The following is a 21,188-nucleotide window of genomic DNA, read 5'->3' on the forward strand; positions in this document are numbered from 1 at the left end:
ACCACTAGATTTCCTTCCAGAAGAGAGGTGGAAGACAAAGCAATGACAGAAGTTTGCCTTGTAGTTTTACTGAGGGGTGTTCATATTTCTTGCTTCTAGAAGTTCATGTAAATTCTTGGATTAACCCTAAAGAAAAAAAAAAGTTGATTGCAGACTGGGGAGAGCTGCATAGTTTTATAAATATGGTCTAGGAAGCAGCAGTGTTGCACGTTCAGCAGTGCTTGAGTGAGACTTCATGGCTGGTGTAGCTCTCCTGTCAAAATTAGGATTTTTTTTTCCCTGCTCAGTATGTTTCTCTGCCTCCATTGGAAGGGAAAATATTGAGAAAGTTCCTAATATAAAAATTAAGCATGTTCTGCTTTCCTGGAGACAGAGGCAAACCTGCACCAGCCTCTTCTCTATCTCTAGAATGATTGTGAATGTCTTCCCATCTTCCAAATTAGGGCCTAACTCATACCCAGAGGAGCCACCTAATTTGTAGGTGCCCAGATCCAGGCGTGGTGATTGTGAAGAGTGTTGATAGGCCAATTTGCTGCAAATGAAATAGGGAGAGCTTGATGCGGAAGAAATGGATTCACAACACCTGCCAGCAACAAGCAGCAGAAAAATACCAACCAAACAAAACCCAGAAGTGTTCACTGCTACCCTGTGCAATGATCAGCCCATTTGCTCAGAATTTTAGTAAACATTTATCCTTGGTACAGATATTTATGCTGGACAGGTATGCCTGGTGTGAATCCAGGTCTTTCCTGGACACTGATCTGCATCTCTGAGATGAGCTCTGCTTATTTTCTGTATAATCCCCTTTTGCTTAGGGGACTTGTCTAGAAAGGAGGGATTGTGGATTCAATGCTTCCCTCAAAGCACACAGGGCTTGGCTTGGAATAGTTGCATCTTAGTTGGGCCAGAAAGAATGTGCAAATGTGCAAATGGCTGGTCAACTATCTGGGTGATTTTCGGCAAGACAGAGGTAGGTTTGCATCTCCTTCTGACCTGATTCTTCCTTCCTTTGCAAAAGCCTTTTTAAATCTTTTATTACTATGTGGTCAGAGCCATGTTTGTCACTTTCAATACAACAAGTAAGTTGGCTTGTTGTGTTGGAATGGTTCTGAGCATGTGCAGAAATGATGTGTAGCCCCACAAAAATGTTGTTTGAGAAGGGTTTGGATATTGTGAACAAGAAATGGGAGAGGAAAGATGCTTGATTTAAACATACTGCTTGGCGTAGTATGATGCATGTCTAAGATGGGGTGTGTTTTGAGATGGTTATTGTCCGGTGACTAGTTTCTGGACCCCAACAATACGTTGACCAGAAGCTGTACTGAGGTTGAACATTGAGTTAAACTTTATGTAAATGGCCTGATAATGACTTCAGTCCACTTTGCTCATTTCATTATTTGCTGCTGTGTGTAGTTTCACTGTATAAAGGAGCTACGCAATCAGTGCATCTGTAATGGTTTTATTAAAGTTTAAATGTTTATACCAGGCTCAGTATTTCCTGCAGTAAATGTCTTAGGGTGGCTATTGCACTCTGGGTAAAATGTCTATTATGTGCCCTAGACCAGAGACCCATTACAAGTTCACATTACAAAGTATTCTGCTCTAGGCTACAGCTGTAATCTGATTGCCACTCCTTTTTCTACTTGCTGTGCATGTGCCCCCATCTCTTTCACCTCCTGATTGAATGAAATTGTAATCACCTACTCTTCTGTTTAGCTGGGGGCAGAATTAAAGGCAGAAAACAGAGGCAGCCAGAAGTGTCTGGGAGTGTGCACGTGGGAAGGCAGAATCTACAGGAGGATGAATTAAGTGGGGATTAAGCAAAGGTGCCAGAGCCAAGATGATCTCAGAAAAGACAGAAAGGGGAATGAAGTTTAGAGAATGAGGAGGAGAAGCTATAAAAGGAGAACTAATAGGTAATGAGCTGCCAGGTCTTATTCATAGCCAACTCACGATGCAGATGGTGTGCTTACACTCCAGTACTGTCCAGTATACTGCTAATATTTCAGTGGAAACTGGGAGGAACACGGAGACACTGCCTCCTTGTACAGGGATGAGGTTAGAAAAGCCAAAGTCCAACTAGAATTCAATCTGTCAAGGGATGTCAAAGACAACAAGAACGACTTTTATAAGGAGACAGGTGACAAAAGGAAGACTAGGGAAAATGTGGACCTGCTGCTGAATGAGTGGTGACATGGAGAAGGCTGAGGTTCTGCATGCCTTCTTTGCCTCTCTCTTTACTACTAAGACTGGTTTTCAGGAATCCCAGGTCCTAGAGACTGGGGGAAAGTATGGGACAAGGAGGATGTGCCCTTGGTGGAAAAGGATCAGGTCAGGGAATACTTAAACTGGATTTATGTAAATTCATGAGATGTACCCATGAGTGCTGAGGGAACTGGTAGACGTCAGTGCAAGGCCACTCAAATTTTGGTTTCATTCATTAATGACTTAGATGATGGGGCAGGGTGTACCCTCAATGAGTTTCAGCCTCATCCAGGCATAATGCTGACCCTTTAAAGCACATCTTTGTTAGCAGGATTTTACTTGCGCCTGAAGGGGATATTGTCAGCTAAGAAAATAGCTTCCTGGGGATCACTCAGGGTACCTGTGTCAGAAGTAAGACATTATCAATGCACCGGAGTCCTGTAGCTTGGTTGCAAAGCTACTTTAAGTGTTCCACCTGTTCTGGTATGGAAGGAGTAGCTTTTCCTAGTAACAAAGTGTCTGAAAGGCTTGTGTCTTTATGGCAGCTGGACCTTCAAATTGCATGGAAGTTGCATATTAAAGGCTGATGCTTAGGGTTTTTTTTAACCTTTTCTTCCTTTTTTTTTTTTTTTTTCTAAAATAGAAAAACTAACACAGTTAAGCTTTTCAGTAAGGTATTTTGTTTGCAACTTTTGGATGGGGTAAGGGAATAAATTAACAGAAAGTTGAGTGGCAATGCATATGTATGCATTCTATGTCACCAGGTGATATTTGTGCCAGAATTTGTCACGTGAGGCAGTCTGTTGCAAAAAGCTGGTCCCAATTCCACCTTGTTCCTCTGTTATTCAAAACTATTAAATAATGCACGTGAAGATATACATATATATTTACACTCGATAAAGCGTTTCTCCATGAGGAGATGCTAGAGTTCTGCAAGCTAAGTATTTATGAGTTTGGAACACAGGGTTTACCTAATGGCACAACTTGACACTGCAAAGAAAGGAGAGAAATAAATATGCTCCTGCGTTTTAAAAACAGTTGCAATTAGCTGATGGAAGGGACTCAAAGACTATAGCTGTGATCCAGATGCCATCTCACAAGAACTTAAATGAATGTGTTGGCAGCTGAAATTGCTAAGCATTTCCAAGTGTTTGAGATATGAAGTGACTGACAATGATGTGATTTATTTAGGGAATCATTAGGAGTAGGTTGAAATAGAGAAGTTAGTATCAAATGGCTCTGCTTGGAGGAGGGAGTGAGGTGAGATGAAATGGATTTGCTTTCCTCAAATGACTGAAGAATAGATGCAGTTAGTTGGCCTTAGTGTGGAATACAGGGCAGTAGCTTGAGTTAACAAAACTGGTCTGCCTATGATCAAAGGAATTCAGGGTAGCCATCCAGATTACCCTTAGAGATTAAAGAAGGTATTAATGACCTTATGAAACATAGTTCAGAAAGGAACCAAGTTCTGGATAGCACTGTATGTAGGAGATTAATGTACTGTACTATTAAATGATACATTAATATAGTGACTTTCATCATTATATCCATTATTGTGTTTGTACCTTGAACAAATGTGCATTTAATGAGTGAAGTGCTGAATGTGAACCCTTGAACTACAGTAATGTCCGTATTTGCTAGCATAGATCCTGATCCAAAATGACATGCTGGAAAAGGAAAAGTGAGAATGAAGAGCAAATGGATGCTTTAATGGCTTTTGAGCTCAGTTCAGGTCTGCCACACACCTTCTGTGTGACCTTGAGCGAGTTACTCAAGGGCTGGGTATTCACAAAGCACTCTAGTGCTTGAAGATGTATCCAAGTCACTTGCCCAAGTTTATGCAGTGCCTACTAAAGCTCCTGTCTGTCTTGAGGAGATAAGCCAGTTCCTCTTCAGATCTGCTGATTCTTATTGATACAAGACTAAGATCATTTCATTAATATTTTAAGGACATTGTCCCTGATCTAGAAGAGGCATAATCAATTCAGTAATCTTTATCTGCATCTTTAACATCTCTTCTGCTTCTGCCTATCTGTACAGGAGTGGTAACACTGCTTTTCCTCACAGGGGTGGGTTGGAAAGACGGATTCAAGAGCATGAGGTGCTGAGCTATTGCAGTTAGTGGATGCACACAAATAGCTTACGATGAGAAATGTTGAAGTGAGTCCGTTATTAAATTTATACTGGGCTAACAATGTAATCATATTAGCCTTTGCACTTTCTCCTGTGCTCCACTTTCTACATTAGAATATCTCCATAAATCTATTCAAAGCCATTTCATTTATTCCCTTTAATGTGTGATGCAAAGAAACACCTCAATGCTTGATAAGTAGTGGGTGGGCTGCAAGTGCTGCCAGCTCTATCTGCTGCTATGCTCGGTCCTCACGAGCGTGTGCTTCTGTGTCTGGCATGGATTATTTTGCTGATCAATCTAATCTAGATTATTAGCCTGTGGAATGATATATGTTGAGCACCCTGGGCATTTGCTCACCGATGGACAGTGATTTTAACACCTAGGATCTGGCTCTGTGGGGTCACCACAGTGCAGCGATAGAAGGGAGTAGTGACACAGGATTTGCAAACAGCAGTGTGTGCTGCCAGGTCGAGGGCATTTTATCAGGACCAAAGGCTGCTGCTGAAGCGCTCCGAAATAAAATGCCAGGCTGAAATGTCAGGCTTTCTCTAAGCCTTTTATGTCTGAGACAAATATTCACATGTTTTTCCCATGGATTTTCACGGCTTTGGATGTAATTTCAGGCTGTAAATGAAATGAACAGATTTTCCTAAGTGCTCAGTTGCCAGTAGCTCCTGTATTTTGTGGGGGTGGGAAGAGAGAAACTGGTGCTGACACCATACAAGTGACTGAGTTTTGAACTTGCACAGCCAATTCTTTATTTACCACTTGTTCATTTTCCTTCACACAACACTGGCGTGCTGGTTAACATCTTTCTCTGCACCAAGGTATGAAGATTACAGCAGTGACCAAGGGGCACAATCACTGAGATACCTCATCTGGCCAAGGGGTGGCCCACCTGCACTTGATGTTCAACTTCACTGTCCCCACTACAGATTTTTCGATTGTCTGCTGGGGCTAACTATTGCTTTCTGCAGTCCAACGTAGGCTGCTGTGGTGTTTCCTGAACACAGCCATTTTGTGTTAAAACTGTAGTTGCAGTCGTGGTACAAATCCAAATATATCTGTCTGCTATGCAAAGCTGCTTTCTGCTCCCAGATTGCTTTTGCTTTTAACAAGCATTTATTTTTTTGAAGAGAAGGTAGGTCTTCTGTTTCAAGGGGCTTGTGGGGGGAAAAAAATGTGATGACTGAATTTCATGAGGGTATTCCTGAAAGGTGTCATCTTCTTTGATTTGTTTAGAAAAAAGACTTTTCAAAGGAATACGAAAATGATTATATTACAGACTAATTAAACAATTTGTTGCAATAGACTGGGGCTTCTATTCTATTAATGCAATGAAGACATGGCTTCAGTGGGACTGTTTATACTGAAAGTATGAAATTGAGTCTTTTCTCAGACAATGGCTCTACTGAATATGTAAGTATTTTACCACTACACTTTAGCAAAGGATAATGATACAGGGAACGTATCTGGTTGGCAGATGTGGGTTCCTGAAATAATCTGAAGGATAAACTTGTTTATTGTTTCAGAGTATCCTGTTGATGATAGGATAAACAGTACACCAATGAAACGAATTGACAATGCAGAATTAGAAGCTGGTCAGAACACAGAGAAGATGCGAAAGCAACTACATATGTGGTAGAGAAATGAAATTGAACATGGAAAAATGAGCTTTTGCATATCTGAGGGAAACAATCAGAAATGCACTAATGCAAAAGATGTCTGGCTTAAAAAAATAGTTTAAAATATGTGTAATAGCTGACAGGAAATTAGGTATGAAGTGGCAAGGTACGTGGGGCAAAGCTGTCATTTTCAGACATCATACACAAAACCATTTTAGAGCTAGTTGCTTATTATGGCTTTAATATGATTGCACTTTTGGGCAAACTGTTATGAGAGATGTTGGGAAAACTGGAGGGAATTTGGAGTATAACAGTATTACTAACACTCTATAGAAATGACTCATGAGAAAAATATAAAGGATGAAATACAGACCTTAGCTAAACAATGATTAAGAGGGTACACTGTTTTCAAAAGTGAAAAGGCAGAAATGTTGGGGGCAGAAATGGATTAATGAGATGTAGGAAGAGCAACTTGAAATTAATACAAAATATAGGCTGGATGTGGGGAGAAATGGCATGAGCCTGAAATGGATTAGTTTTGGGAATAGTTTGAGATCCATACCTTGTGATTCTTATAGTGATTTTATTCAAAGAAATAAAAGGTGTACCCTTTGGTGGAAGATAGTGAGGGATCCTATGCCCAGCTCCTTTCTGATTACCTATCTCTTCTGATGCATGAACTCCGAGGAACACTGGACCACTTCCCTCTGGTGGGGAACTGCTGAGGAAGATGCTTAGAAACTAGAAACATGCAGCATTTCAGCCTCTCACCACTTGGCTGTTGTGGCTGAGCTAGTAGGATGGAGTGTGCACTCAGTGTAGGATGCTGACAGAAGGCTACCAGGAATGCTGCAGTGCTTTGCTAAAATCTGTCCTCTCTTTCAGTACCTACTGATGCATTGAAAGGGCAAAAGGCAGGAGAGGATTGCCTGCTGCAGATGACAAAGAAGATTCATGGAAAAAATGAAAGGACGTTTGTGGAAGACTGAGCCCCACCAAACACGATCCACTAGATAGTATGTAAAGTTGCGAAAGACTCCACCAGGGGATGAGACAATCACTTTATAATGCTGTATTTTTTTTTTTTAGCAGTACTCAATGACAACCTGGGAAATGAGGCTGAGACACTCTTCCTGTGCCACTGGAAGGATGGAAAACAAACCAAATATCTTGGAATAAGAGCTGGTTTCCTGCAGAATAATAATAAAAAAAGGCAGCTATGCTGAAACCTAGAACATGGTGGCTGTTCTTAAATAGGTTATGAATCATATGAAGCTCATCTCAGTGCTTCCTAGAAAATTAAAATGTCACATATAATCTGAAATGCCCCTGAATTATAAGCCTGCTAGTCCAAACAGCAGATAACAACTGTCAAACAGCAGCTGAAAATGGGGAGCAAACGAGTTTGCCACCTGAGATTGTGATAAAAAACTTGTCTTGCCCCTCAACTGACAGAAGCTCCCATCAAGCTTGGCTTTTTTTTTTTTTTCTTTGCCATCTGATTCTTTTGAATATGCTAGCAAGATGCTGTTTCTGAGGACATTTTCCTCCTTTTTCTTGATTTCTGGGTGTGGTGTGAGGGTAAAATTTACCAGTGCTTCTTCATGCCCTAGACATGAGTATTCCACACAGAGCTATTCCCATCCTAAATCTGATGCAGGGCTGGGGTCAGATGTTCCCTGTCATGGCAATTTATCCCAGCTGAGGATCTGGCCATGCAGCTTTTGCCATCAGACCATTCCCAGCATTACCTTCATCCCTTTTGAACTACAGATTAGTGGAATATTTGAATAGTGAAGATCTGATTCACTGCTGTAAACAGATGCATGCCATGCGTTTTCGTTTGGCTGGCAACTTCAGCTACGCACTTTATGTTGTAAAGCAAAGCCCCTTCCTTGTCCTCCTGGTGGCAGTAAAAATGTTGAATAACTTGTGATGTACAGAATCCTCTTGCATCAGGTGCAAATGCTGTAGAAAATAACATGCATGATACAGTCCAGGACTATGTTTATATTTTGGCAATAGCTGAGGTTTGTATATGGTGCTAGGGCCAAGAGGAAAAAGTGAGCATTGCCAATGTAGAGAGCTCTGTGTGACTGGAAGTTCCTGGTTAAAGACAGTACATGGAAAACTGGGCATTTAGGTCTCCTTTTAATGCTGCCTTTGTTTAGAGGTTTCATAATGTAATTTGCATTTTTTTTTTCCTTCAGTCCTGAACCTGAAACTTGCTTTGTGGGGGGAAGCCTTGCTCAGAATACCTTTGCAGGTACTCAGTCTTCACTTACCGCCTTTCTAATATGAACGAAATCTTGGTGCTGGGGAAATGAAAGAGAAAAGTCTCTAACTTTGATAGGGCCAGCATGGACTTTTAAATGCTGCGATTTGGACAACGCTGGCCTAGTTGGAATGTGGGAGCTGAGACAGGGCAGTGGTGGAGGTATTTTGACCACAGCACAGTGAAATGGAGGAGGTGCTGCAAAGTCACCCCTTAACTTTGCTGCTTGTGTAGCTACCAGGCTCAATTTTGTCTTTATTCACTTACCTGGAGGCAGTCTCCTCGAGGGCTCTTGGCTCCAGTGAGGAACTGAATATACCTCCAGCAATTAATTTCTGATTTTTTTTTTAAATTTTTTTTTCAGGAAGATGAAGTGAGAGTGACAACTAGGGCTCTGCTGAGCAAAACTCAGTGACCACTTTCCCAAAAACACCTGTCAACGCGGGGTTCAAAGCTGTGCTTTGGTGGCAGCCTCCCAAAGGCAGAATACACCTGCGCATCACCTTTTGCCTGTCAGATACGTACCGGTTTCACTACAAAGTTTGCGGTGTTTGTGTTTTCCTGGATGGGGACAACCACGCGCTGGGGACTGGTACAGATGGGGACAACATTGTGTCTGCCCTTAAATCGCAGGTTCCCCGGTTTGCGGCCCCCCGGTGTGACTGGGGCCGGCTGCACCCCCCGAGGCTGAGGTGAAAGGTGCGGGGGGGGAACACAACAACCCCAAGGCCCCCTCGGGCAGCCCGGGAAGGGGGTACGGGAGAGGCGTGCGGCTGCCCCCGCGGGGCCGCCATTTCAGGGCCCCCCTCAGGGCGGCGGGCTCCGGTCCCGCGCGGGGAAGGCGGCGGCGGGTCCGCCCCGTCAGGGGCGTCTCCGCGGCGGCGGCTCGGGGCCGCCTCCCCCGTCCCCGCCCCCGGTTCCCCAGTCGCGCCGGCGGCTGGACGGCAGCGGAGCGGAGGCGAGCCGCGCTGCCAGCCCGCCCCGTCCCGTCCCGTCCCGAGCCCGCCCGACCCGAGCGGGGCAGCGCCGGGGAGGGAGGGGAAGGGGTCGGGGGGGGGGAAAAACATCCGCGGCCCCATGCGCTGAGGGGCGGCGGGATGGGGCTGCGGGGCGGTGGCGGCTGGGCCGGCCGTGCCGGGGCGCCGGCTCCCGCCTGGACGTGCCTGCTGCTGTGCGCAGCGCTCCGGAGCCTGCTGGCCAGCCCCGGCAGCGAGGGTGAGCGGGGCCGGGCCGTCGGGGGTGGGGGGCGATGGTGGTGCCGAGCCGGGGGAAGGGCTGGCACGGGCGGCTTCGCACAGGTGCATGGAGCCGGGGGGCGTTTTGTAGGGTTGCAGCTGCTGTTTTTTTTTTATGTGTGTGGGGGGGGGGCTTGCACGGATGTCTCGGCGTGGCTCCGTGGGCTGGGGTGGGAGGGAGTGCGCTCCCTCGGTGCCTTCAAACCAGGTGCCGGTGGTGGGGACCCAGCGCCGTGGCGGAGCTGAGCCACCAGCCAAAAACGTGTGTTCAGCTTTCTTGCCTGGCGTGGGCACTTCCAGGCTTTCAAATCGGACTTTTCTTTTTACCCCCTCTACCTGTTTTGGGCACTGCCTGAATCTTTGTAATGTATATATTTTGCATTTATGGCAGGCCGTAAGGTGGAAGCAATGGATGGGGAAGTTGAGCATCCTGAAGGGATGCTGCTTGCTCGTAGCAGGCTGTGGGTTTTTTTTTTTTTTTTGCGATACACTGTAATTATTTGTGAAACTCCTTCAGAGGGAGGACGTACGCAGGAAAACGGTAGCCAGAATCTCAGAGATGTGGCCTGAGGTGATCAGCGAGCTGCAATTTGTTTCGGAGAGCGCAAATGATGCGGGTCGTGGCTTAAAAAAAGTAAAGGGAGGGGAAAATGCTGCTCTTCTGGGTGCGGAGATGCCGAGCGTTCGGGAAGCACACTGATTCGGGCAGGAATGGGAATGGCTTTGGCTTCGCCTCGGGGTGAGATAGAGGTGGGCCCAATCCTTCTGCCCCCGTGCGGTTTCAGGTGATTTCACCCGTGGGAGCGATGGCCGGGGAGGCTGCTTGTGGCAGGCTCTTCCCATCGCTCACCTGCCTCTTCGCCGTCCTGCACCTTCTCCTGCTCCCCGACACCGTGCCGAGAGGCTGAGGGATGCTCGGGGCCCCGTCTCGGGCACCCTTTTCAGTTTTTTTGGAAAATCCGGATGATACTGCCCAAGTCAACGGGACCGTTCCCCGAGTGTAGAGGTGCCTCTGCGCTAGCGGGCAGGCGGCATACATAGGAAGCAAGGCTGGAAACAATTAATGAAACTGCTGAGCAAACTGGTTTAGTGGCATCTTTACAGGGAGGTTGCAGGGGAATATTACAGTGATGATTAGCAGCGTGAGCGTTTGCTTCACGGTCTCTCTCCTCCTGTTTTTCTGACTGCCGCTCTCTAATTTCTGTCTCTTCAGTAAATGCAAAGCTAAAAACCCTGCTGGTGGGGGGGGGGGTCTGACTGTGGACCTGAACTTGCTCGATAACTGCTGTCCTTTGCTGCTAGGAGATTTATTTGTAAACAAGCATTATTTGACAAGTGCTTCTCGCAGCATGTCTCCTTTGCCAATTACTACCGAGCGGCTCTGCTTCTGGGAACGGCTCACCCTGCAGTATGTGAATACGACTGCATGAGAAAGAAACCTCAGACGCTGAAGTCAGCCCGCCTCGCCGTATGCCACTGATGCTTGTCACTGATTTGGGTTTGAAAAGTTCAAACCCAGGCTGCTTTTAGGTCCACAGAGAGAGATCCTCCCCTGGGGTCAGTTGTCACATTCAGCTGGTCGGAAACTTTACTTGTGCTTGGATGGAGGTAGCCATCTCAAAACTGTGAATATTTTTAAAAGTTGTTTGTCTTGGTTTTCCTGGGTCTTGTTGTGAGCCCTCATCTTATTCGCCATGGTTAGAAAACACCTAGCTGATAACTTGTGCTGTATTGGTACGTAACACATGTAGTTGCATAGAGGATGGTAAATTCTTATAATTGCTATTTTCTTATGCTCTGTGTCACATTTATTTCTCTAAATCTTACTGTAATACACAGTGACATTGTAGGATAAGATATGTACAGTTAACAATTCACAGTGCCTGAATTTCTGTTTTACCCTCTAGTGGAGAGAGACTTAGGGGAAAGCACTCTAAAAAATCTAGGTTAAGATTTGGAGGGGAGAAAAGTAGATTTGGAGGGGAGAAAAGTAAATTCAGTGTTTGGGTTCCGTAGCATGGAAATAGCTTTTGGAAAGCACAGCTGAGTTTCAGAAGCTTCTGCCATTTTTATGGGGAAGTATCGAATGCCTAGCCTATATTGTAAATGGTAGATATCTCCAGTTATAGATTTTAGAATATACATTGGGGAAACTGAATTGAATTTCTGCCACGTTTCTCTATGAAAGGGAAATAAAAGCAATTTTTATTTCAGTTGCCGTTTCTCAGACTATGTATCAAAAGCAAAATGTGCCTTGAAGGATGAATGCTCAGTGCTGTTTCATGTTCCAGGTATTGTTTAGCCATTATTTGTAACTCTTCAGCAGAGTTCATTCATTAGAATCAGAGTTTTCCTTCTTCCCTTTGACTGTTTTTTTTTTTTTTTTACAAATTCAGAAATTTGTCACCGTGAAAATATTCCAAAATGTGCTATGAAAATATTGCAGAATTTTGAAATGCCAGAATTTCACGAGGGGTTTATTACTTTCAAATGCATCACCTATGAAAATGTGCAGGGAACTGCTGCCCTCCAGTTACCATCGCGTTTGATCAAACATTTCCTTGAGCAGAAATAAATTGCGTTTGGGTGTTGTGATAACAATGAGAAATACATTGCTTCAGACGGGGAGGGGGGAAACACTGTTGATACTGCAATTACCTAAGCTGTATATTTATGGGAGCTTTGTAATTTTGAAGTGACAGCATGTAAACCCAAATAGATTTCCTGTGTGGGCTGTATCTCTTTTTTTTTTTTTTTTTTTTCTCCTGCTGGCAGCAACTTCTGACCTGTCACAGGCACAAGAGACAGCCCTGGAGTATCCGAATGGGTTTCCTACACCTCCTTTGGTTTAAAAATGCATGTTTTAAATCATTCTGTTGGAAGTGCCAGGGCTTGGGAAGTGGCTTTTGTAAATTATTTAGGTAAAACACAGAATGAACGAAGGACTTGTCTAAAGACCCCTAGCACCAGCCCCAACTTCAGCATGATTTGTTACACGTCACCCGTGGGTTTGGATTGGTTTGCAGCTCCTGTTTGGAAATCACCCAGATGACCTTAGAAAGTGTCATGTGGGCAAATTTTTAAAACAAATGGAGTACATTTTTAAAAGAATGGGGGACATTACATCTTCTGATTTCTTGTAACAGAGTAACTCAACAACATGCGAGCATAATTGTCATTAAATAAAAAGGAATATTTAATTTCAGGGCTTTTGAGGAGGCAGTGCTGTTACAACAGGGTATGTTATGAAAGCAGATGAAAAGAAATACAGTTTCAAATAATGGCTGTGACTTAGACAAAGGTGAGGAAGGCAAAGCAAATGTGACTTTGTAATATGTGTTGCATTTGTTTCAGGGACTTGAGCTGAAGAATAGCCTTCTGCTCTTAAGCTCCTGCATTCAATCCTCCTCCTATGAATTCTTGTGGGAATTTTTGAAGCTTGGTTTGTCTTAATGTATCATTTTAAATTTGAATAAATGAATACAATTAAAGGGGTGGGTCTGGTACAGGGAAACACAGAGGAAGGTTATAATTTGCAGATTATTCATGGCAGAGCATGGAACGAGCCTACATGTTTTAAGTATGTTGACTCAAGCGTGTTTTGTTTTGTGGCAATGTATCATTTCTGTCATGGAACACCACACAAATGCCTATTTAGGTACAACAATGTTTATTGTTAGTCAGCGAATGAAGTCCCTTTTCAAGGAGTATTTCACGTGTTTAGTAGATGTAGGTGTGAAGATACTCCTCATTTTCCTGTCAGTCTATTTCAATTAGCCTAATGCTTTGGGTAGAAATAAATATGAGACATTTTCAGTGTTTCTCCTACTGGCTTGACTTCATGTGCTTCAACTATTGTATTTTTTGTGATTCTGTAGGTCCTGAGTACTGCTAGCATGCAGTTGAGTATGCAGAATTGTTCATCTTGGACGCATTTCAGCCCGTCAGCAGTGTTTTATAAGGACTTTTTGAGGAGGGATTTGTTCTTTTTGTGTATTGGAACCATCCCTTATACACTTACCGTAACGTTAGTGTGTAGCCTTGGTGCTGTACACCTATTTTACTCATAGGAGTAATCCCATTAACTTTTAAATTTACTGCAGTGGAATTACTGGAATGAGGAGGGACAGCTCATGTCTAATGGTCTTTTTGGGATCAGGATGATGTGATGTATGGCTTTTCAAGAGGTTCAGAATGGCTCTGTCATGATTTTATAATGGAAACTGCTATCATTTTGACAGTAAAAACAGCATTTGAAACGCAGCACTTTCTAGTACATGACTAAAAGCATTGCTGCCTAATGACACATGTTGAAAAAAAGGGAAATAAACAATAGCAAAAATTGACTTCAATATAGTACCTATTTCTTTTTGAGGCATATTTTAAAAATTGTAATAAATAGTGGAAAACAAGCAAGCTGTCTTAAACAGAGCCACTGACAGAGCGTCAGCTTATAGCATGGCAAATGTTTGACACCATAATTTGATGTATAAAGCAGCTATTTGCAAATCAATTTACAGATGGATAAACTGACAGGTACCATGGGGGAAGGAGAACAGCTAGTGGGCTTGTCTGACAGCTTCTTCCCCCTCCTCTGTGATCTCTCCCACAGTTACCTAACGTTTTTGGCTCCAACGCGCTGTCCATCTCCACGTCTGCTCTTCTGTTGCTGTGAAATAAGAAAGCAAAACCTCACCCGTAACAAAACGTTTGTTTGCAGTAAATACACAATGCTTTTTGTAGCAAGCCATGAGAGGGAAGGTAGGAGCAGGATTTCGTAAAATCTTCCAGAAATTGCAAAGCCAGGACAGTTCGTTATATGGTGCCTTGCTCTCTGATCTAGCTGCTTTTACGCTTTATTGTCCTGAGGATTTCCATGTTGCTTCTGCAGAAATCCTTGTTTCCATCATGTGCTGAGCTATGGCGGAGTCCCCAGCCTGAGAAAGAGCAGCAGGAATCACTCAGCTGAGCAGTGGTGCTGGGCGCTGTTGTATTTGGGGTCTGGAATGGAAGCGGGGCTGTTGGACCCCCAGGCTTCCTGGCTTGGAGTTGAAAGCAAGCTTTTAGTGAGTGCTCCATTGTTTTGGTGAATAGAGGTGAGCTTTAGCCATGGCTGAGGGATGTCAGAGAACTGAGACTCTGCCTCGAAAGAAGAAAGCAATATTTTTTTCAAGGGCAGAATGGCATGTTAAAAAAAAAAAAAGGCACAAACTTCATTTTTGTGGAAGTAGTGAATTTCTGTTACCAAGTGCTCACTTCTGTGGAAGAAAACATTTCATGCAGCTTTTCAGTGGGTGCTCAGACTGCTATCCGTTAAAAAGGCTTAAAAAAGAAGTAGAAAAAACCTTTGTGCTTATAGTAAAACATCTTTTTCTGTCATAAGGATGCCTTCCTCACAGACCATAAGGATTAGTGAGCTGTGGGGCCTGATTTCAGCCTGGGTGAGCTGGCACTGGGAATATTTCTTTACTCAGTATTGATAAATATAGAAAAAATTAATGTTAAAAAGTTAATGATTGTGCTGGAATGAGCAATTTTTACTAACTATTTTTTGCAAAACTCATTTTCTTTGATCGCTTTAGTAAAATTGCTGTGTATTTTAAATTAGCATTCTTTTTTCCTTTGAAAATGTTTTGTACTTGAGATGTCTCTTTTTTTTTTTTTTTGGCACAAACAGAGCTGAGAGATGAATTGCCCTCTGCTCTCGTCGTGCATGTCCCTCACCTCCTCTCTGGCTGGCAGGACACGGAGGTGACAGGTTTTGTTGAAGTGCAGGCCTTTGGTGCCCCAGTAGCTTTTCCAGCCAGCTGTATCGGCAGACTCGAGCACCGGCTCTCAGCAGCTTAGGTCCGTAGGGATTTGTTACCCTTTTAGTTGTCTTTTTGACCTATTATTCTCTTTTACAGTCTCAGCTCTGGTATTTGCTGTGGCTTTGGCTGGTGCAGTATCTGAGTCTCTCCGAAGGCTTAATGCGCTTATCCTGGTGGAGGTAGGAAGCAATTATCCCTCTCTCCTGCGAGGAAGCTGGTCAGGAGGGGACAGGAGCATGGCCTTGCAGCACTCGACTTCTGGGTTCAGGAGGGGTTATGGGGTGGCTGCTTGCAGAGGTCTGATGGCATGTTGCCTGCTGTGGGTGAGGGTGCTGTGCTGCGCGTGTGAGCACAGCCGTCCTGCCTCTGCTCTTTGGAAATAGGACTAAATGTGCTTTGGGACAGAAAAAGCATGCTGGGGCTTCAGCACATCCTGTGGCAGTCTTGCTGGGGATGCAGTAACGGTATTTGAGTTGTGCAGGAGGTCTGCGAGGAGGACTTTGGCCAGGCAGAGCTGCTCAGGTGGCCATGAGCTGGATGGATGGGAGAGCTCTCCTGGAGGAGGTGAGGTAGCACGTAGTGTCATGGGGAACACCTCTGTGAGCAGGTCTGGCAGCTCTGAGGGTTACGGGGTAATTCCTGTCCCTTTTCTTCCCTCCCTCAAGCTCCTGAGCATCATCAGGGTTGAGGTTGCGTGCTCCTGGGCAGAGCAAGCTGTGCCTGGGGGTGTGCGTGGAGAGGAAACAGGCTTACTCAGGGAGGTTAAGAGCTAGGTTTAGGAGGCCAAGCAGGTATTTTCAGATGTGCAGTGTGAAATTCAGGCATGTAAATCCCTTGGGATTTACCCTAGGTCACCCAGGGAGCCTGTAAAAGAGAAAGCAGGACCCTGGGGTTGCAGGCTTTTGTGCCAGCTACTACACTGAGGTGTGGTGGGCAGCACCAAAGTGTTTTGTGAAATGTTAACTCCTAGGTTCTCTAATTCAGATCTCTTATTGTAAGGAGGAATTCAGAACAACAAGTTTGAACTTCATAGCTCCCTGAGGGGGTAGAGAAACATTTGGGAGTAAATTAATTATTCAGGATCAGTAATGTGAATTTCATGATGTTTCTGGGTGGACTTCTGTCAGTTTCTGGCTGCTTTGCACTTGCCAAAACAGTGAAACTACTTGAAATTATCTGCATATTTGCCTTTAAGTTAATTTCTCCAGAATCTAGTCATTTTGGTTAACCCATCTTTGCTCTGCTAATGTTCAAACACAATTTCTTCCTAAAATGTGTTGACAGTGTGCTCTTCCCACTAGCAGCCTCTACCCTTTTCTGAAACAGAAGGGATAAACTGTCAGCCCCCTGAAAAGCCAATAGATCATCTTAAACATTTTTTTGCTCCCGAATGCTATCTAAGCGTTATGTCAGTTCCTTTTTTTCTACTTGAGCGAACTCAGTGGCAGCAGAGTAGTCATTTTTGTCAACAGGAAGGCTTTATTGGTGCCGGACAGTGAGGTCTTGCAAGTCCACTGGTAGTGAAAGCTGACAGCCTTGACAACTCTGGATGTGCCTGGTGAGTTTCTTTCCCTTTGCTGAGTTTAGTTATAAGTGTAACAGGATTGATGCCCGTGCCTTGGAGGACCCCTTTTGAGGACAGAGCTCAGATTGCCTTTAGCTGGTGGTGTGCTGATTTAGGGAAGAACACGAGGGCGCGTTTCAGCGCTGCCAGCAGGTGGTTTGACTGCATTGGGAATCTGTTGGGATTTTAGGCCTTCATTTGTGTGCTTAATAAGGTGCTTGCTTTAAAAGGAGGGTCTCAGGGAAACAGGTTGTGTCCTTCAGCCACTTACAGATACCTTGGTAGTGGTTGGAGACCCAGGGTCTGCAGGCAGCACTGGTATTTTCTTGCTCCAGAGAGCTACCAGTGTGTCTGTACAGTGTTGTTTCCAGGGGATTTCACGAGTGGGGCTAGGAAAACTTCACTGACTCTCTCTTTCTTCACACTGAATAATTCCTTTTCAATTAAAAATAGGTGGGAATAGAAGAGTTTGCCATTTAAAAAAAGGCAAACCATACTGGAAGTTTCCAGGTGCTTTGGAGTCAAATAAATAATCTTTCTGACCACTTCTGTTAAGTATGGTGGGAGGAATAAATGACTGCCTCTTGTCTTGAGAGCAAATCCTCATAAGGGGAAAAAAATGGTACTTTTCTGTTTGTTTTACTGGGTCCAGTTATGAAGTGAGCCTCTGGTCCCACACCCAGGTGCTATGGCCACTGTTGAGCCTGTGGAAAAAATGCAGCCAACCCAAAGAGCTTTGACCAAGGGCAATATTGCCCCCCTTCTAAACAGTATGCACAAACAGAAATTACAGACGTGATGCAAAAAACACTGGGTAAAATTTCCTGGCCAGTGTTGTGATTGCAGTTGTCCATCTGGCCTTAAAAACCTATGAATCTGCGATGCAGATTCTAGCATTTTGGCACTTGCTATAAAAGGGAATCATGAGAAAACTAAAAGCAGAACGAAGCCAACATAATAAAATATAAATCTGCAGTTAATATTAGTTTGCGAGTTCATTAAGTAGTGTATTTTTTCTTCCTCCAGTGGGCTATAAATAATAGGTACTGCTACAGCTTGCACTCCACTCTAGCTTGGTTTCCACTGATGGAAATGTTTCCGAGGCTCTTGCCTGCTTATTTTTTGTCTCAACTCAGTGTAGCTAATTAATACAAAACATCTGCTTCCTGATAGCTTTGATTTCTTTCAGGAGTTTTATTTCTTCATTTGTTTTTGCTTTCTTGGATTATTTTTGACTGTCACTTGTTGGAGTGCCTTGGATTTATACTTTTTGAAGAAATACTTGGCACAACAGGGAAAACAGTTGGGAAACGAACGGCAACAATACCGCGATAAAAGCGGCGAAGATTGATGAAGCAGAAAAACTTTGACTCATGATGATGGAGAGTCCTTTGCAGTTGGTGTGTCTTGGTAGTGCTGTGAACTCCAGGAGCACGGGAGGAAGGACGGGGAGGTACACAGCAGCAGGAGAAAGCAGCTCAGGTAGAGGTGACGTTTGGCAGCCGTGCCCCTGCCTTGGGCCCAGGGAGACGAGAGAGCAGAGGCAGCAGGCTGGGTGAGAAGGCTGCGATGCCTGGAGGGCTGTGCAGAGGAGGCCAGGAGCTGCAGGATGTAGGAGCCTTGAGGATGCAGGAGCACTCACTCGATTCGCACCTTTTTTCATGCAGGAGTTCAGACCCAGGTTACTGAAAACAGTGCTTGGATTCCTGTTGAATTAATAACAAATGTATTAAAGCGGTGTTTTGTTTGTTTCTTATAACCAAAACATTTTCATTCAAGTGTTTTTCTTTAAGAATGTGCTAGTTATGAAATCATGTGATGTTTTGAAATATTTATTCAAGCTCTAAGTGAAGGTTTCTTTACTCCCGTTCATGTTGTGATAGGGTATCGATTTGGTCAAAGATACTTTTTTCTTCTTACTTTAGTTTTATTTCAGTGAAATAATAATAATAATAAAATTCATATGGCTTTATGGCTTCAAGATGTAAAATCTATCAGTTCATGCTATCTTGACCATTCTGCCTGTTCTAGGATGATTTGGCATGAATAACTTCACTAGGGTATGCCTCGTGGATAACTTTTGCTTGCAAGTGGTGCTGATGTATAAGGATTTATTGGAAATCAGCTCAAAGACTGTTGCAGCCCAGAAGGATTGAGTCTTTGGTATGCCTGCGGAGACTTTTCCCCAGGTTGAGCCACGAACGCTTTCCTGGTGGATCCTTGGATGCCAACACGGCATGAGGATGTGTGGCTGGCAGGATCGCGAGCACTCAGTGTTTTATCCTGGCGGCTGGGGGATTTTTCTTTTTCAGGTTGTTTTCTTTCCCTGCTTGAAACTGGAGCAGAGGAATTGGAGCTGCTTCGGCTGATCCAGAGCCAGAGGAGCCCTTCCACTTAGGTGCTGTGACCAGAAGTCCATGAACTGGTGGCTTCAACTCCAGCTGCGGTGCTGTTGTGGTAGACCTGCCCTGCTTTCAGCTGTGCAATCTGGTGCTGCCACGTGGCTCCGTGTCTTAGGTGGCAGCATCAGCTGGGATGCTGCACCGTGTGGGCAGATGCGTTGGCTTAGGTCAGTGTTGAATGCTGTCGGCTCTGGCATTTCTTGTGCTTCCTTCCAGACACAACCCTAGTGTCGTCATGGTGAAGCTGCTAAATGCCTGTGGTATGAGTGCGACGAGGACATGTGAGTAAAAAGTCAGATCCAATCGCCTGTTAGGGATCCGTGAGTGAAAAAAACACTGTTAATTCACCAGCTACAGTTCAGGGCAAAGGTTTAGCTCACTTCTGGTTTTATTCCAAGTTGATTGCTCACCCGTAGTAAGCAGCCTGTCTGAGAACAAGAGTGTATGCAAATTCCCCTGGCTATTATTCTGTATTAAAAAAAAAAAAAAAAGGGAAGAAGAAAAAAAGGCTGTGGTATGACTTTAGACTTAATCATCATTTATCCTACCCTGAAGGCATGGAAGTTAATGATGATATAGATCTGTGCGGTTTTGTGTTCCCCTTGACTGAGCATTAGAAATAATTAGGGCTTGTGGGATGGATGCACTGCCGGTAGAGATGAGCAAAAAACATTTTTTGAATGTATGCATGTGGCTTCTGCAAGCACTCTGGCAGAGATACAGGTGCTAAGTGTGCTTATGGGCTCTGAGGTTTCTCGCTCGTTGAGACACGTCTAGCTGATGCCAAGGAGAAAGGAAGTGGGAATAAATGAGTTCTGTTATTCTGGAGGTTTTTAAGGTTATGGGGCAGACAGAGTCACTAGCAGTTTCTGGAGAGACTTCTTCAGTGGGATGAGCTTGCCTGCATCCCCAGGGCTGCTGAGAACAGGTTTGGGTTATGCTTGTGGGGTATCTGTAGCACTGGGGCTGGCCCAGGGCTCCTGAGCTGTGCAGGAGCTGGCGTTGGACCTCCTAAAATACGTAAACCTTAAGCATGTAGCTGGAGGTTTTCCTGAGCTACCACCTCCTGTGGTCAGCTATTAGACAGCCGTGGCCAAGTGTGTGCTGCTAGTTGTCTCGGGTTTGATGGGGAAGAACTGCTTCCGCTGCTCCTGAGACCCCTAGTCTTTTTTTTCCCCTTTTTGTGGGTAAAACTGGAGAGATTCAGCTTTTTTATTCCAGTGCAGAACAGCTTCCCGGGCAGCCATATGGTAAGCGGTGCAAGCATCTCGTGGTGATGGCAGCAGCTCTTCTATAAATCCTCTGCTAAAACAGTGCCTTCCACGTGGTAGCTATGTGCTTAGCTACCATTTGCCTGCTGTTTCTCTCCCAGCCTGGCCAATCTGCAGTTTTTAAAGGAAAACCAGTCCAGCAGCAGCAAGGTTTCCAGCAGCGCTGTACCCCTGTGCGCGGAGCTGCCGCAGCATCGCAGCAGGGTCACCAGGGCTCCGGCCTGGTGCCCCTCCGAATTAGGGTGGATTTGGGAGGTGGCAGTACTGCGAGTGAATCGAGGATTTGCCAGAGATGGCTGGGTGGGGTGCTGATGGGGAAAAGGCAGCTGCCTCGTACCTGGATGGAGCAGTGGTGATTTCTGTTTGTTCATACGGGAATTTGGGGGATTCTGAAAGCAAAACGTTTCCATCTTTGCTGACGATTTTGCATAACTACTAGCTAAATAAGCTCCTCAGCAGATCGATACGGTGCAGTATTTTAGAAGATATGCTGTGAAGGCAACTCTGGGCAGAAGCCCATGGGGCAGCCAGGGAGTCTGCTGTGACTGCAACAGCCCCTCGGAGCCATCTGAATTATCCTGGGAGCCTTGCAGGTCTCCAGACTCAGGGAGAGCTCCAAGTCACTGTCGGCTTTTGTTTTCCTGGCATGTGAATTTGGGCTCCTGTG

The 21,188-nt window shown here is 44.7% G+C and overlaps 1 protein-coding gene and 1 long non-coding RNA gene across 12 annotated transcripts in view; both read left to right on the plus strand.

The window, feature by feature from the left end:
* Positions 1-288: 288 nt before the first annotated feature.
* Positions 289-7,390, plus strand: LOC106043952 (uncharacterized). Its single transcript, XR_001211995.3, has 3 exons — positions 289-970; positions 6,850-6,980; positions 7,054-7,390. It is a non-coding gene; the product is annotated as an uncharacterized lncRNA (long non-coding RNA).
* A 1,801-nt stretch (positions 7,391-9,191) lies between these two features.
* Positions 9,192-21,188, plus strand: part of EPHA5 (EPH receptor A5) — a 207,059-nt gene continuing 195,062 nt past the window's right edge. For 3 of the 11 annotated variants that reach the window (XM_066996326.1, XM_048073507.2, XM_048073508.2), the window contains exon 1: positions 9,192-9,454. In XM_066996326.1, the coding sequence (XP_066852427.1) occupies positions 9,337-9,454 (118 nt within the window). In that variant the 5' untranslated portion in view covers positions 9,192-9,336. The remainder of the gene's footprint in view (positions 9,455-21,188) is intronic. The other 8 variants (XM_066996328.1, XM_048073511.2, XM_048073512.2 and 5 more) reach the window with 5 other exon arrangements.

This window comes from Anser cygnoides, chromosome 4 (assembly GCF_040182565.1).
Source record: "Anser cygnoides isolate HZ-2024a breed goose chromosome 4, Taihu_goose_T2T_genome, whole genome shotgun sequence".
In the NCBI taxonomy this organism is placed as follows: domain Eukaryota; kingdom Metazoa; phylum Chordata; class Aves; order Anseriformes; family Anatidae; genus Anser; species Anser cygnoides.